General features: G+C 40.1%; 1 protein-coding gene across 1 annotated transcript; it reads right to left on the reverse strand.

Annotated features, from left to right (window-relative positions):
* Positions 1–139: 139 nt before the first annotated feature.
* On the reverse strand, positions 140–17680 carry smarcd1 (SWI/SNF related, matrix associated, actin dependent regulator of chromatin, subfamily d, member 1). Its single transcript, XM_067586768.1, has 13 exons — positions 17459–17680; positions 13527–13702; positions 12457–12499; positions 11618–11740; positions 8952–9074; positions 8195–8311; positions 7767–7868; positions 7483–7644; positions 6100–6197; positions 5717–5852; positions 3495–3617; positions 2661–2762; positions 140–1786 (listed from the first exon to the last, which is right to left on the reverse strand). Exons 1-13 carry the CDS (start codon positions 17642–17644, stop codon positions 1733–1735), a joined length of 1545 nt encoding a protein of 514 aa, XP_067442869.1. The 5' UTR covers positions 17645–17680; the 3' UTR covers positions 140–1732.

Raw genomic sequence — 17680 nt, forward strand, 5'->3', positions numbered from 1 at the left:
ATATTTTTTTGATTAACGGAGAAGATAATTGCCAGATTTAATAGCTGCAGCCCAAATATAATAAACTGAAATAGTAAAGCAGTGTTTCATTATGCAAACATACAAAGTTACCGACACAGACAGAAACTTGCAGACAGCATAGTTTTACATATCCTTTATTATAACATAATAAGAACATACAGAAAAATAGGTTTGGTCCATGAAAAAGTCTGCAGATTCAAATAATACTACAGTCCAGTACCCCACCCCCACCCTCCCACCCCCCAGTGTTGTGTTTTACACCCCCCACACTCATTTCAAAATCTTGTACCTGTCCCGAACCCACATTAGTGTATTCTTGGAATTCATGAAATGCACACACGCAGAAGTTTCAGCCAGGACACTCATATTTACCTTAAACAGGGAAACAACCATTTAACTCAAAAAAAAAAAAAAAAAGAAGGTGTCAGTTCTTCAGCCAGCGTGCGAAGAAGCTACGACTCTTTAAATCTGCTCTCTCACGTGTGAGACTGAGCTTGTTCAAGTGTTTATGGCTTCTCTGCACATTACCAAGATACACAAAACTAAAAAAAAAGGCAGGATTCAACTCTTCCCCAGCTCGCAGGGCAACATGAACGCTGTCGCCCTGCAGAGCGGCGGTTCGTCAAACGTGGCTGCCGTCTTTATGTCTTGTAGAGCTAAATCACCAAGCTCGAAGAGCGAGGGCTGATTAATATAAATACTGGTTTCAACTATCTGAGCATAGACAAAGAGTTAAGAAAAAGATTTGCCAGGATAAGAGATACAATTTTACTTCACATCCATCTTCAGTTTTTTTCTGCTCAGTATTTACAAAACTATATAGACTAGAGGTACTCATACTAGCTACTTCCTTGATAATCTGTACTAGTTAACAAGACAAGTACTGATATAATACATATTTTTAAAACAAGGATCAATGATTATAACAAAAAAAGAGGAAAAGAAAAACTTCATACTGGCACCCTTAACAAAATCGTTTTGCCACAGCGATGTCTATTCTGTCCTGATTGAGCTTTTAAACCTTAAAATGTCTCGTTCTCTCGTACAGACTCGTGGCACAAAATGTCAAAACAAACCGATGAGAAGTTTTAAGACAAAGTGACATGAAGAGCCAATATGCAGCAAAGTGGCCTGATTGATTACAAACACAATCACGATCAATATTTAACCGAATGGGCGAGCATCTGGAGGCTGGGCCGGGAGTGTAAAATGTAAATTTACTTTCCAAAACGGGGAACAAAGAACGATGGCACAATCAACACATTCCTGCTGATTTAAGATATTTTTAGTTCCTGGGGACAAAATACATTAAAAAGTTGCCACGTACAGTCTGCTCTCCCTCTGCTTTTCATTTTGTGTACAATCTGTACTTTTGTGTGGGCACAATGTATCAAAATGAAAGGAATGCTTCCAGGTAAGTCTTACACATGCAAGTGAAAATACATTGTGCTCAAGGAGCTCTGGTGTGAGGGGAGAAAAAAAAAAAGAATCATATAAAAAAAAAAAAAAGTGGAAGTAGCAACCAAACTGCAATAGTAGCCGAGCTGCAGGGTGCAGATAAAAAAATTTGACATCCTATATAGCGGTAAAGCCATCTAGCATCTATGTCTCTAAGTTTGTCAGAAAACTCTGGGAGGAATTCATTTTGAACATCCCACACACGCACACACATCAGTCGTCTCTCCCGCCTGCCGCCTTTGGACACATTTCTTTAGGTGTTCCTGATGCCGAGCGCCTGCTCCAGCTCCTGTCGTCTCTGCTGGACCTGAAAGACATTTTCGCACAAAGAGGATTTAATCACCACGAGAACACTGCGATTAAAACTCTCAAGGTCTACAATGGAAATGATAAAAAAGCAGACTGTTCACCAAGGCTGTACGCGCTGACGACGGGTGGAAAAAAAAAACTTCAATACAAAAAGGAGAAAATATCAGAAGATCAACATCCTCTCTACTTTCTCCTGAGGAATTATCATGCTGTGTACATGGATCATCACATTTATTAAATACAGAAAAATGTTAAAAACAGGAAATGAAAGTAAATCAAAAATGGGGAAATTGGAAATTATGATCGACACAAACTTATAACTGTTACACGTACAGCTGACGGTGGACGGAAGCTAAAGATGATCATATTGAGGAAACTGAACAGATAATCTGCAGCTCAAAATCAGTTCGCTTTTAAAATTTGGGTCAATTATGGATAAATTCTGAAGCTATGATGCTGTTTTTTTGTTCTCAACCGCTTTGAATTCACTACTGCTCCGATTCACATCTGACGGGCTTCGTCTCCATAGTAACGTTGCCGAAGCTCATAGGTATTGAAAGTATTTTGAGCTGTCCGCCATTCCAAAATGATGGACGAGACACGATTTCTCAGAAACTAAAAGGTGAAAAAATTAAAACCGTTGGCCGTAACTTAAACCTGTAGGATTGTTACATTATCCGTGAGAGTCTTGTGTTTCTACGTGAAGCATCACTGAAAGAAACCTTGAAACGGGGGGAAAACACTTTCAGAACCAGCGGCCTCAAACTCCCCACTGGTGTTACAAAACCAATGTGGACAGAATTATGGAAGAAGAAGATTAAGAATAAGAAAATCTAAGAAAAGAAAGAGTAAGGAGAGGACAAACAGATTACCTTGGAGTAGAAGTAGCGACAGACTGCCTCCTGGGCCCATGGCTGGTAGTAGAACTCGGCTCTTCGCTCTTCTTCTGGGTTTGCTACCACATCTGTCATGGTCTGTTTACAGAGAAGGACATAATTAGGAAAAAAAAGCCATCTTGACTGATTAAATTAATTTACTCAAGAGCACAAGGGAGGACTCTGGAAGGATAAATAAAGCTAAGAGCAAAGAGGCTGAATCAAAACCCTGACCACAGCTACACCTTTTGTCATAAGGGAGCTTTTTTTTTTTTTTTAAAACATAAGGTTGACTGAGCAGTTTGTGTGGGAGCAGCCAGCGAGCTTTGGTCTGAATTTGTTCAATTTCACAGAGATTCGGTTGAACAAACACTGCAGGTGGGCGACAGCTGGTCAGCAGTTAATCGGCTCACTCAGCGGACAGAAGGGGAGGACGAGCGTGCATTCAGTCAAACATGATATTAAATGTTTCACGCTCTATTTTGACTCTGCCCTGCTGTGGTACACCTGAGTGAGCAGGATGAGCCTTGTGTTTGGATGGGAAGCTTGTGTGCACAATGTCACCCTACTTATGTAATTAAATTGTCTCTTTCCACTGTTGAACCTTGTATTTAAACCCGAGTCACTGTGACATAGCAAACCCTGGACAGACCGAACGTTAACCTAAAACATGTCCTCAAGACATTTCCAAACCTGGGAACCACTCAGATCTTCTGCTTGTGGGTTTGTTGATGCTTCTTGTTTTTACTTTTTTTACTTTTACTTTTTTTTGATATCTCATTCCTGACATGAGATGTAAATGGAGACCTGCTGAGGTCATGACAGACTCACCTTGAGGTCTCTGCACTGGGACTGCAGCCAGTCGTTGATAAAGCCCTGAGGATCTCTAGCAAAACTCAGCATGAACTCTCTCTGGGTCTTCAGCTGGTTGATGGTCTCAATGGTTTCATGGATCTGAGGAGAATGAATTCAAATAATGAAGTAGGTATTAATTAAATTACATTTCATATAATAACCTTACATATAAAACAACCATGAAGCATTTCTCAGTTTAATGAATATCTTGCCGAGACGATAGAGTGCGTTCACACCTGGCTTGTTTGGAGCAGTTGCTTCGAAACTGGAGGCGTTTCCCCCCCGAAGATCGGTTCGTTTGGACTTATATAAAAACAACAATTGCGTTTGGCTGCGGGACAAACAAGCGGGCCGAGATTTCCAAAAAAAGAGTGATCTTGGCTCGCTTCCGGTCGAACCCTGGAGCGGTTTGTTTGCAGTGAGAACACATCAACTCGACCAACCGAAACAACCGACTCATAACTCTGATTCACACTCCAACACAGCGGCACGTCAGGACGTTGTTTTCTAGTCGCGGTCTAGATTCTCAGTGGAACTGGATATTTTTCTTCATTTAACAGAAACCGGTACGTTATCTACAGAAACACAATGAAACTTATTCGCCACACACCCTGCTAAAAAAGGAAACGAGCTACATGTGTGAAAAAGCCCCGAGACCGCTGGGTGAGAAGTTTCTTTCAAATTAAAAAAAAAAAAAAAAAAAGCAGCTGTGAGAATTTTTTTCTGCAAAATGACATTTACATATGAAAAAAACATCACTGCAGCGATGAGAATGACAACGGCCGGTTGCTTCACCCAACCACTGATGGATTCTCAATATTTCCTTCAGGCTGTTTAACAAGCTTACGACTCGTACTGACTGTTGGGGGTAAAAGGAGAGTCGTCCAGTGACCAGCAGACCCACCTCGGGATCAGGGTCGGATCCACACGTGTAACGTAGATCACTTTGTGAAAAAGGTTCCTTTAACTGGCCAACCACAAAAATTATATACACTATTCTTTAGCTGCACTGCCTGATCAACATCCCCTGACATGAGGACACTGTTTGCCACTGCTTTAATTGTTCAGCACCCTCTTAATTTGAGGGTTAATATCTTACACTGCACTGTAACTTTTATTCCATTTTAGCTTCTTTTAATTTCCAAATTCAACACTTTTTAGATTTATTTAAATGTCTCTTTACATGGCCTTGTGTTGCTTTTATATCGTCTTTGTGCCTTTCATGCTCTATGTAAAGCACTTTGAATTGCCTTGTTGTTGAAATGTGCTACATAAATAAACTCGCCTTGCCTTACTGCAAGTCAACATGTCCAGAAAAACTATATTTGGAAAAAAAAATGCTGCAGGTTTCCATGTATCTGAGAGTCAAAATACTATACTATCAATGCAGAGAAGACTAGGGCAGGTTCTGCAGCAAACTTTTTCCAGATATCAGGCAAGCAGGAACAGAGTGTATATCAGTAATCTTCACTAATCCCCACAATAAAGTAACAAAATGAAAGGCGCCTGTAAACTATAAACAAGTTCTCTCTATTTACATAGTTGATTTGTCTCAGAACAAAGACTACACAGGAAGACGTCTAGGGGGAACGGCTCCGGGTCTTATCAATGTGATTACAGCAATCCCAGCCAAGGTAATGGCTGCTAGCAGGAGGTCAAGAAGACCCGACTGACCTCAATGCTTGCTGGATAAAAGGCAATGATACACAAGCAACAATTTGAGAGCAGATATGTGTGAAATTGCCCTCAGCGGGCACACAAAAATGGGGGGGGAAAAAAAAAAAAACACAACACAGTGGTCTCAATGGAACAAGGGTTTGATGAAAAACAGCTCCTTCACATTCGATTTAAATCAACTGTGTTTAAAATGGCTTTAACGCAGTTAGAGCAGATGGAAGTTGTCACATGAACCATTTAGAGACAACTGCAGGAAAATAAGTGCTATTTCCATGTACTTGGGGAAAAAGCCCCCCCCGCCCCACCTCTTTTTAAGCGTGACATTTGAGGGAGAGCTAGTTGTTCTACTGTAGGGAGCAATTTAATGGCATAATAGATCAAAACCCCACAAAAAAAAGCAGAGAAATACTGCAGGAAACAGGAAATACGACTCCCACTGTGGACAAACTGCCTTTCATTACACATCTCAAGGACAAAGACAAAAACCGAGTGACATCCTGCTGGTGGACCGGTGTCTATACCTTGTTGTCCAGGCCTGCTATTTCCTGCTGACTGGCTGTGGAGAGCAGGAAGGAGTTCATCTGGGTCTTCAGTGTGTCATCCACCTCCACGTCAATGTCATAGCAAGCAGTCTTCTTTTGGTCATTAGGATCCACACTGTTAGAAGAGAACATTATATACAGCACATTTAGTTTTGATAATGTGTGGTCACGGCACCACGGCAGCAGGTGATAAAATCAAAATGCAGAAAAAACAAATCTGGATTTACAAAGCGACCCCACTTCTTACACTGGGGGAAAAATTCTCAATCCACAGTTCAAAAAACTTGGTGGACGGATTATTTTTCAAATTTTGAGACATTTCCTGGGTGAAGACAGTGTTGTTGTCGTCTTTGTGAAGTTACCTGATCACATGGTTGATGATGATGGGCTCTGGGGGCATCAGGAGTGCATGCAAACGCTGCGGGATCTCAGAGAACTTCATTCGCTGGGTCTCAAAGATCTGCAAAATCAAGTCAACTCTTCATTTATTGCAGCAAGTGCTATTTTGGACACAATACCTGGTGGGTGAATATAATTAAACCTGTAATAATTGATTTTTTTGGGCCACTCGGGCAGTGGAAACACACTGTGAACACAACATCGAAATATTATCACCATAAGTTGATATGGTAAATATCAAAATTGATATTAACTGTTGCTTTTTTACACATCAAGCAGCAACATTAGCTAAACAATGAGTTGAAACTTAGGTTCATCACACCTGCGAGGACCCTCACATTGTAATTTAATATATTGTTATCATAAAAAATATAAATTATAGCCGTTTTATTGAACGGCCTGTATGTCTTCTGAAGTTCTAGATAAACAGGTGGACACTTTAAGAACTTGGACTAACGCATCCACCAAATGTAGACTTGACAATCATGTCTTGAAGATAGTTTAGAAATTGAGTGACTATATAAAATAATTTCATCAGGGACAACACACAGCAATTAACTTCACTATGATGAAAAAGTCCACAGTTTCTGGGCAGGGTGAGTGCACTGAGTTATTTCTCTTTGACTCATTTGTGTATCCTTATGTGTGTTTTTTAAATAATATTTTAGATAAATTACATATTTATTGACCACTAACGTTTTAACTCAGCTGCAGCAAACCACCATGTTTTGTTCTGCAGCTCAGCCTCTTACATTATGGTTATTTTTTTACAGTTATTTCTCGTCTGTGCCAACATTTGTTATAATCCGCTCTGTCCTCTTTGTCTTAAGCTGTGTTGCTCTCTGCTGTTACAGTCTGTTGTGGCCTCTCGTTTTTTACCGACTGTGTGGGGAAGAAAGAATTAAAAAGCTAAACTATCTTACTACATTACAAATCATTCTTTTATTTACAAGAAACTGCGAGCTAACTACCGATTTGTTTCATACGTTCACTTAGTAGAAAATTCATCATCAACTTTCCACAATCCTGTGTTTATTTTGGCCCAGTAGGGAAAAAAAAAGTTGCACTGGGAAAACACTCAGTGACCCAGAGAGGGAGAGAGAGAGTCTCCATACAAGGACAAAGGGAAGAGAAGAGAGGCGGACTGTATGACACCAAGACCAGGAACCAGGACAACTATGTGACTGTCGGTTATTTCACCCTTAAGCACAAAGTGCCGCTTACAAACACTTAGGATGAAATTATTAAGACTTTTTTGGTGAATTATAAAAGTAACAAAATGTACTACTGATGTTTCATTTAAATTTTAAAGGTTTTAATGCATGCTACACAAGGACTCCACTCACCTGCTGCAGGTATTTGTCACAGTTGATGAACTCGCGCTCGTGAGGGTCTTGGAGCTTGTGGGTCTTGACGTACTGCCACAGAGCCTGAATGATGACAGGTCTGGTCTGGGTGTGGATACCCAGCATACGAGCCAGCCGGGGGTCCAGCTTGAACTGAGGGGGCTGTTTGGTCGAGAAACCGACAAATCTGCAGTCAGACGATGACCTGGGTTCCCTTTTATCTCCAGTAACTGAACAAATGTTTGAGGCGTACTTGGGGAGGCAGGTAAACTCTGAGCACTTACCTGGTAGTCGAGCATGAGCAGGACAGTGCAGCGGACGCCCACGTCGCCTGGCCTCTTAACCTGGAAACCATCAGTCTCCTGGGTGGTGGCGGTCCTATGCCACTAAAAATCATGAAAATACATTAATAACAGGTTCATATCAATCTATTAAACTGATATTCTTCACTTCTCTATGGCAAAGTTTTAATTGTCACTGCAGTAATACACATTTGATTCATAATTACTAGAGAAATATTGTTAAATCACAAAATTACCATAGGAAAGAAGTAATAAACGGATAGATATTAAATTTTTTAATGCTCAAATGTGTGTTAAAATGCACCAAAGCATGCAAAAAAATAGAAGAAAACAGTTTACTAATGAGAATCTGAAGGCAATAAATGATCGGGAGGGGGGGGTGTAATCAAATACATAAAAAATGGTCTTACTTCCACAAGGTGATTATCTGGACCATACAGATCCTTGTCCAACTCAATCACCAGGGACTTGAAGAAAGAGGAGAACTTCCTTTTCTGTTTAGTGGCTTCATACTTGGACACGGCCGTCTGGAAAGCAAACCGTTGTTACTTGTTATCAGAGATGTGCACACGAGCAATTTTGGACAAGGAAGGATTAAAATAAGATGCGGATTCTTAAGGCCGAAAGGGGACGATATAGACACAAGACCTGCAGAACTTTAAAACTTTTATGAGAACTGAAATGTGGATACCTACGTTTTTATTGTTACCTTTGCTTTGGATATTATGTCTTGTTTGTTTGTCTGTTTCTTAATTAGCAGGATTTCTCAAAACAGTGTGACATGAACTGCCGTCATTTTAAATGAATCACCGTCCTCCGAATTTTGAAAGCATTTCACTTACAGGTGACAACAAAATGATTCATCTAAATAGCCACAGCTGGGCACAATTCATCCTCGTACAATGCTCTAAGATTTGGGTATATTTGCTTCTAAATATTTTCTATTATTAAAATAGCAAATTTAGACTATGTGCAGCACTCTCTAGATGGTTTGTAGTTGAACAATTACTTTGTTTAAATTTGAAATATGAATCTGTAAAGTATTAAAACTTAATAGTAAAGCCAAGATGCTCTCCTTGCTCCTCTCCTCTGGCAGCCATGACTAAATATTAACAGGAAACAGTCTCTCAGGAAATTAAACAAACATATTTCTATAATGAATCTTACATCTTCCAGCAGACGCCCCTCGACACGTAGCTCCCACGATGCAACTGTGCCCTCTCCGTCCTCAGCATCAGGCTTTGCGGGGTTGAAGGTGTTGGATATGAAGATCCGGAGCTTTCTCTTTTGCTAGAAAACAATCAGTCAAAAAGAAACTTTAAATTGAAACGTTATCAGTCTCTCAACACAGACTTAATATCTGCCGTGATGATAAGCGCAGATGGGCAAACTTCAGCTTTCTAAACGCAACTGCTCCTTAAAACCCCAAAGAGTCGAGTTCTGTTTCATTCGATAAAGTCAATCTCGCTCAGGGCAAAGATGAGATAGCACTGCTGGGATCACATGTAGCTTCATTTAAGAGCAGAACGTAGATATTGTGACGGCATTCAATTTATAGAAAGTATCAGGCAGGCATTCTGTCCACCTTCGACATGATGATGTATTTTAGTCCACTGCCACATATAAACAGCCTTAAAACGAACAGTCTACACTATTTTCTACAACAAATGTATTAAGTCACTGTGTTGTGAGGCACTTTGGAATAACAAGCCCTCATTACAGTTTTTCTGGATCACTAAAAACATTAAACCTGATTCTCTGAGCCAAACACTGAACCCATTTATTGAATCGATCGCTCTTTTGGCAAAACCTTAAACAATTTTCACAGAGTTAGACACAATTTGCAGATCTCATTTAGTCTTTTTTTTTTTTACAAAACTCTTAACACATTCTCACTCACTAAAACACACTTTGCACTGTGATGCATAATTATAATCACAGATGGCAAAAGTTAAACACAATTAAATCACAGATGTCATAGCTTACACACACACACGACGACTCTAAATTGTTCACACTTGCTAATGATATCATGAAACCAATATAAGTCGGTTCAGAGTGCACAGGCAGCACAGATTGATGGTTGATACCAAAAATGGATGGAAACAATCTGAGAGGCAGAGGAGGAAGAATGCGTGTAAGAGGTGGTGGGTGAGGAGGAAGAGGAGGAGGAGGAGACCAAGAACAGTAATTTCAGATCAAATTCGAGCAGCTGTGATAGACTGAGACATTATTTTTTGTCATTAAAAGTTTACTGTCTACAGATGTTCCAGTACATCACTATAAAGGAGACTTAGGATGAATGCAATGCACATTTTGAAGAAATCAACAATGTCAACCTTTCCACCATTGACCACATCTTCCAGCGCAACAGGGTGAGTATGAAGCAAGTGTACAGATTATCCTTTGAGCGTGAACTCAGAAAGGGTCAAGGATCATTGATTTCAGTATGTGCAAGTAAGTGAACATTCAAACAGACACGTTCATTGCTGATTGTTTACTGTACAATACTATATATACACTAAATACTACTGTCCAGCTGCACTATATTGTGAAGTGTGTCAGGAGTGCATACCCACTGCAGCATAGGTCTATCTTTCAGTACCACTCACAAAGCTATATCAATTTTTACGTACAGTGAGTGTCTGAAGTGGATTCAATGGAAAGACCCCATGAATACATTTTTGTGGATGAGGCTGGGTTCAGTATGATGAAGAGGAGGAGGAGAGGCAGGAACATAATTAGCCAATAGGCCTTTGTTGAAGTCCCTGGCCAGTGTGGTGGCAATGTGACACTTAGTGCAGCCATAAGTAATCGTGTGGTTCTCTACTGTCATGCCACCTTGGGGCCATATAACATCTTCTTACATGTCTGGGTGGTCTTCGGGATGTTTTGTTTCAGCATGAGCAGCAGGATCATGAGTGGTGGTTCAACATCAACCAGTTATTCATAAATATTTGCCTTCCACCATACTCCTCATTCCTCAACCCAAGAGAAGAGTTTTTCTCTGCATGGCTGTGGAAGGTCTATGACCAAAAACCCTATACCAGGGACAATCTACAGGCCATGGTATTGACCTGTGATGACGCAAGTGTGGAGTCTTGCCAAGGCTGGAACCGACACACTGGAGGGTTTTTCTTCCCCCTTTTGCCTGACTAGAAACAACATCGCCTGTGATGTAGATAAAGTTCTCTGGCCTGATCCAGCACAAAGACATGATGCCAAATGAATCACTTGTAGGCTTGGATTTTGCAGTGGTGCTTACAGTCTATAATGTGCTTTTCGTTTACATTTTGTCTTTGACCTTTGGCAGTTCTGTATTTTAACTGTATGCAAATGCTGAATCCTCAGACATTCGATACTGTATCTAAACTGTGTTACTGAGATGTGAGTATTTCTTTTGGAAAATGCATTTAGTGCATTATGAACAATAAATATTTTTTTCTGGAGCTACAAGCCCTGAACACTGTGTTTTCCATTTTTTGACGTAGTGTGTAATGAATGTTCAATAGTGTTTATATTTTGACTGGCTGAGTGTATGATCTGAAAACATTGTTTGATTTTGAGCACAGATAAAACTGTTTTGAGGCAACTGTTTGATTTTACAAAAGACTCAGAGGTTTTGTGAACATAGTTTGAAAATTGGGTTTTTTGTGTTTACAGTTTTGAGAAAAAGGGTGGACGGTTTCAATAAATCAGTCTTGGCAATTATGAAAAACTGAAAATTACCTTTAAACACCCAGTTATAGAAAGCATGTAGGCCCTGCAGTTCTAAACAGCTTTAAAATGAATGATTAAAGGAGCAACAGGAATGAAAACTGAGTGAAACAAACCTTAATAGGCCTCTTGAGGGCCTCCTGAATGTCCAGCCTCTTGCGCATGATGGTCTGGTCCAGCTTCCTCTCAAAAGCCAGTAGATCCATGTAAGCCTGAGACTCTGGGACCAGTTCCCTGATCTGGGACAGAACAAAGTATACAATGGTGACCACTGGTGTAATATCTAACTAGCTGAACAGATACACTCAGGAGCACGTCGTCAGTTTTGGCCTGTACATAACGTTAGAGGTTGTCGCTGCGAGAATGTGTCAGCAAGCAGCCGTAATCGCTCAAATAACCTCTACATAATAATTTCAAAATTCAGTGATTGCAATGAATACCAGGTGTTATAGGAATTAACAAAAACACTTCAGCATGACTGTAAACAAAATATATTTCTCTAATACATAATATATTCATCCAATATTGGGCGCATTTGAAATATTCAAAAACATTGTACAGAAAGCATTCAAATTTTACCCAACATGCTCAATTATAATGGAAAACAATTTCCATCTCTATACAGTCAAAAATAAAAGGTTACAACAATATCAACTATCAGGGTGATTTGATGTGTGGAAGAAGTGCAAAATGAACTTAATGAAGGAGTTCATGAACTTAGTTGAGGAGTTGTAATGCAAGAATTTTTTTTCTTATCTGATTTGTCAGATTTTCAAACATTAACACCACCACAGTCTTCATCCATCCAGTTGAAACAGGGTCCTTTAAAGACTAATTTTTCTTTGTTAAGAGCCACACCTGAATAAAAATTCAAACAGACTAGCAAATGTAATCTCTCCTATTTCAAGGCCAGAGTTAATGAATTCCCATGCACCATTGTTTGCTTAATACTCACCCTCTGAGGTAGAATTTTATCAGCCATCTTCTTCTTCTTTGTGCTGTAAAAAAAAAAAAAAAAACAAATTATGAAAACAAGATAAGTTTGACGTGTGCGGCAGAGCGGCTCTGTACGTCGTCACAAAAATACAAAATGAGCCAGTTAAATTGTTTCGTCTTTATATTTCGGATTATACACGATACCTGGATCATACAACCCAAATGTATACAGAGACACACAGAGAGCAATACTGCATTAACACAATCTCAATGATTCAGTCCCACATCTAGAGGGCTCATGCAGAGGATCACACAGGTCCAATGACAAATGTTGCAATGATTTATTACAACGAGCATTATCATTAAACGATGGCGGATGAGCACAGGATGAAATTTTATATATGAAAATATTACAGACACTTATTATTGGGCTTCAAGTTCAGTTTAGTTTCTCTCTCTCTCTCTCTCACCATTTCACACCCCCCCCCCCCCCCCCCCCCCCGCCCCTCTTTTAAGACTAGTTGAGTAGACCATCAAATACATTTCATTTAAATGTCAATAATATTAAACAAAACTTCTTTTCCAAAATCTTTTTTGGTGTTTTTTCACCTACCTAATCTGTTAGGTAAATTGACTTTGAGAGTCAAACAAAATATTAACTTTTAGCTCCCGCTGACCCAAGCTGAAGCAGTTTTTTTTTAAGTTTAAAGCTATTGAATGTGGCTTATTTTCAGTTAATTCTACTGTAAGTTCTCTGTAAAACTTTCTAGTTTTCTTTACATTAAAAAAGGCCATGTAATTTATTTTCCCTGTGGAATGAGAAGAAAAAAACAGATTTCCAATACCAAACATTATTTTGGGCAGCAGTGATAAAAATTCTTGAGCAGAGTGTGTGTGTGTGTGTAGGATTAAAAATACCAGACCTCTGCAGACCTCTGATCACAATCACAACACCAACTTCTGCTCTCGCTTCAAGCTGGATGACTTTTCATATAACGATGGATATAATTAAAGTTTAGCTCTAAGGATTGATCTTCTGTTTGAAATGAGGCAGCTCTGCTGGATGGGGGGGGGGGGGGGGGGACTTACTGCTGGTTACGGTTCTGCTGCTGAACCTGCTGAATCTGTTGGGGGGCGGGCCTTTTGCGTGATGGGTCCATCACACCAGGCATCCCGGGGCGAGACACAGGGCTGTTGCCGTATCCTGGTGGGCCCATGGCTGGTCCTTGCGGGGTCATACGGCTAGATGGAGGCATGCCCGGTCTCTGCATAGAAAAGATAGGAAAAAAACACATTTTTAAAAAAATAAATCATATGAAAAAAACATTCACCTGGCAGTAGTTTTCCATTTCACAAGTCACTTCACAGCCCTCGAGTCTGGAATACAGAGATACTTCAGCGCTTCCATTGAAGTTTTACACATGCTGGTAAATACCATTTCTACTTTCATTCCCAGGCTTATTCAAAAGTTCAGGAATATGGTCTGTGGTCACTGCCTTACGCTTTTTATTTATACTTTTATACAGTAGTTGTAGGTGTGTTGTGCTCAGATTTTCTCAAAATTTAATTTTTTGTCCACCAGCCAAATGGCTAGTGAATGTTCAACTGTTACCAGCCACTCAATAGACTACCATTGTCTTTTTTGGCTGGTGAGTGAAGCAAATTTACCAGCCACTTGCATATTTTACCAGCATTTGGCTGGTGGCTGGTGCTACTTTTGTGCCCAAGTTGTGCTACATCGTGCTCTCAGATTTGCCTCTTTTGCTTCTGTTGAAGGATCCGCTCTAACAGTTGCTGCACTGCAAAAACTGACCTAATTTTGTAATTATATATCATTATATTCCATCCCCATGCAGATGCTCCAAACAACCTGGAGAGGGTCACTTGGATACAATCCCTCACCGACTTACAATCACAGCTATTTGTGCACCACCTATGCACTCCCACTGCAGCTCAATACAGTTTAATTAATGCTTCACCAAATAAGTGCTGTAGTAATAAAGTAACTGTGAGCCCTGTCAAAAAACATGATTCAAAAGGAGGCATTAATGTGTGTAAACAGGGCTACACATCAGACGTGATGCAAGTTAATCTTAATTCAGTGACATTTGTGGACATCATCTTGCCTTCAACAAATACTAACGATCAGGTAAGCTAACTTATGGCTGCAATTTGATGAAAAAACAAGTCAATATCTCTAGGTTACTGTCTGGATTCATGAATTGCTGTGTATCTACAAAAAGAAAAACACCAAAAGCACCTCCATTTTAGTAAAGACAGATGAATCACCAAGGTTATTGTGTGCGACGAACGCTTTCAAAAATCTACTATGTTCTGATTTTCATGAGTCCATATGGACGCTGCCAGTGCAGAAATGTTGACATAAAAAAGGTAGCAAAACATTAGCTGTGCATTGCTTGATGTAAATGCATTAATTCTAAACTAAGTAAAACATATTTATGCATTAAGACACAAGTACAAGAAAAACAAATACTTTTTTAAAATCATCAAATCCACTTACTCTGATATTTGAGGCAAGAGACTAGAGAGCTACCAGAAAAACATAGCAACAACTTGCATGCCGGCTAATCACACAGGTTAATATGTGAACAGCAAGTGCTGCCAACTCACCACGCCATGCACTAAGAACTCAAACAGGCGACTTCTTGTATCTGACAGCATGAGTGCAGCAGGTGAGAACAGCAGACAAATCACTGACTGCAGCTTTCCTTCCAGCATCCAGCCCAACAAATGAGGCAGATGAAGGCAAAACGAACTCTTCCCTGAGCTTACGATGGAAGGCTGATGGGAGGAAGAGTGCCGGACATTGACCTGTCCACAATACAAGCTAGATGAGCGCGCTCTGCCTTTTCCACATGGTGCAGTGTGGGCAGAAAGGAACTGCATGTCGATCATTTAATGCTCTTTACACTATACATCAGTACAACCTTGGTTTACTGAGAACAACTGGAGTTCTGCAGTATTCAGGGTAGGAAGACTCTTTGACCATGTTGTAGAAGGCTGCTTGTGCGAGTGAAAGCTGTCAAGGACGCTCGAGAAAAAAAGATATAACATCCTTTCACAGAATTGTGATTCAGGTTGCTTGTAGCTAAGCAGCAAGCACTTCAACTGCTGTGGAACAGCAAGAAATTACTTATAATTTTCTATCTAGTTAAAATAGAAAAACATAAATGTGCCACTGTAAGAAACAGCATATTACATGGAGATCTACCCATTATCCAATGCAATATTGGAAAATACAGGTCCACAAGTCAGAACATAAAGTTATAATCTGGTGCTGTTTATTGACATATTTACAAACAGATTTTGCAACAACAGTAACTACACAGTACTATTTGCAACCCAGGTCTTAGTGCATTCACACACATGGATAGAGAACAATAAGCAATTCAAAAACATCAGGATTTAAAGTCACTAGAACAGCCCAGACAAATTAAACACTATATTATATTTAGAGCTTAAATAATTAGTGGTTCAATAGAAATTCTTGATTATTATTTTGACTGTCCAGGTCATTTTTCAAGCAAAAATGCCAAACATTCGCTTATTCTAGTTTCACAATTGTCAGGCTGCAATTGTGTCTTATTGGTAGTGTTAATAATAGTGTGAATATCTGAATATATTTATGTTTTGGACTATTGGTCAAACAAAACAAGCAATCTGAAGACCTCACTATAGGCCGACTTCAAGGTGGAGGGCATTTAAATGAGCGTTTCTCACTGTTTTCTGACATTTTATTGACTACATAGTTAATCAGGAAAACAATCAGCTGATTCACTGATAATGATACATATTAATCGCGGTCCTAGTTATCATAAGAGCGGTGTGACGAATCCTTGAATGCATTTGCTACAGGATGGCAGGACCTCCACAGGTGCTGCCATTCCTAATCAGCAAGACAGACAGCTATTATGAAATTATCTACCCCTCTGATCATGCATTTTCTACTTTATATAACACCTTCATTTTCTATTTTCACATTTTGTGTTAAGACAGTACCTATTTAGCATCAGACTGTGCTTGCTGACCACATACTTTATGGTAAATTGTGTTATTTTACACTGAAGTACACTGTGTAGAGCTGAGCACTACACACATTACCTGGATGGACAAACAGGACTACTGATTAAAGGGTGAAGCAGCTCTTTCAAAAAGACTGATCACAACTTAATAACCAATAAATTCCTGATACCTTAAAGCTCTTGATTTTTTTTTCTAATCAGACGGGATTCCCTGGGCTAATAGTTTAAATGTGCAATAACAACACGTTTCTTGCACAGTGAATGTTTGAAAAGCCGCCCCCCCAATAATAATTAATTTGAGCAACCAACCAGGTCACCTAACTTCTAACATCTGTTGTGTAAGCAGCTTTCACATCCAGGTGATAGTAGCTTTACCAGAACTAGACACGGATTTTACCTCAACAAGCTGGAAAACATCAACTTCATCCCCTATAAACACACACACACAGCGTGCAGTCTGGTGCTAGTTTGAGCCTCTGCTGTTTTCATTGTTTTTACATTTGAAAATGTACAAACATTAGCTGCAGGCGATTCATTCATTAGTGGACGAGGCACGTTACTTAACCACAGCTAACTTTTATATTTTATCAAGCTTGAACTATCTGAACGTATAACATAGAAGGCTCATTTGTTTAACTTTACACAGTTTGGAAAAGTACTCACAACCCGCATAACGTTATTTCAGCTATTAAACTGTATGAAAGCACAGTTAACTAGCGGCGTTAGCATGCTAAGCTAACTGGCTACCGTAACTAACTAGCTAAATGTTAGCGGGCGGGAGGTTTAACAGATTCAAACAACAAACAAACTCTGATAGTGATTAAAGTGAGCGGTTAAAACGTCTCTGAAGCCACTTTTCGATGGGGCAATCAGCTCGTTTGAGCCGTGGCCCGAAGGTTAACGTTAGCCACCAGTGACAAAGCAGCGGTGAGAGGCTTTGTTCTAGCGGGCGAGCTAAAAGACGGAGCGATATCTCACCGGGTAGCCGGGCCCGGGCATCGGGGAGCGGTACATGTGGTTCTGCGCCGCCGACGAGGGTACCATCCTCCCAGAGGGAGTCCCGGGGCCCATGCCTGGTCCTGCACCCGGTACTGGAGGTCCAGGTCCCATTGCTCCGCCACCACCTCCAGTTGGTGCTGACTGAAACCCCCCTCTGGCCGCCATCTCCTCTCTGAATATCGCCGCCGGACGGTGGATGCA

This window comes from Thunnus thynnus, chromosome 4 (assembly GCF_963924715.1).
Source record: "Thunnus thynnus chromosome 4, fThuThy2.1, whole genome shotgun sequence".
Lineage (NCBI taxonomy): Eukaryota > Metazoa > Chordata > Actinopteri > Scombriformes > Scombridae > Thunnus > Thunnus thynnus.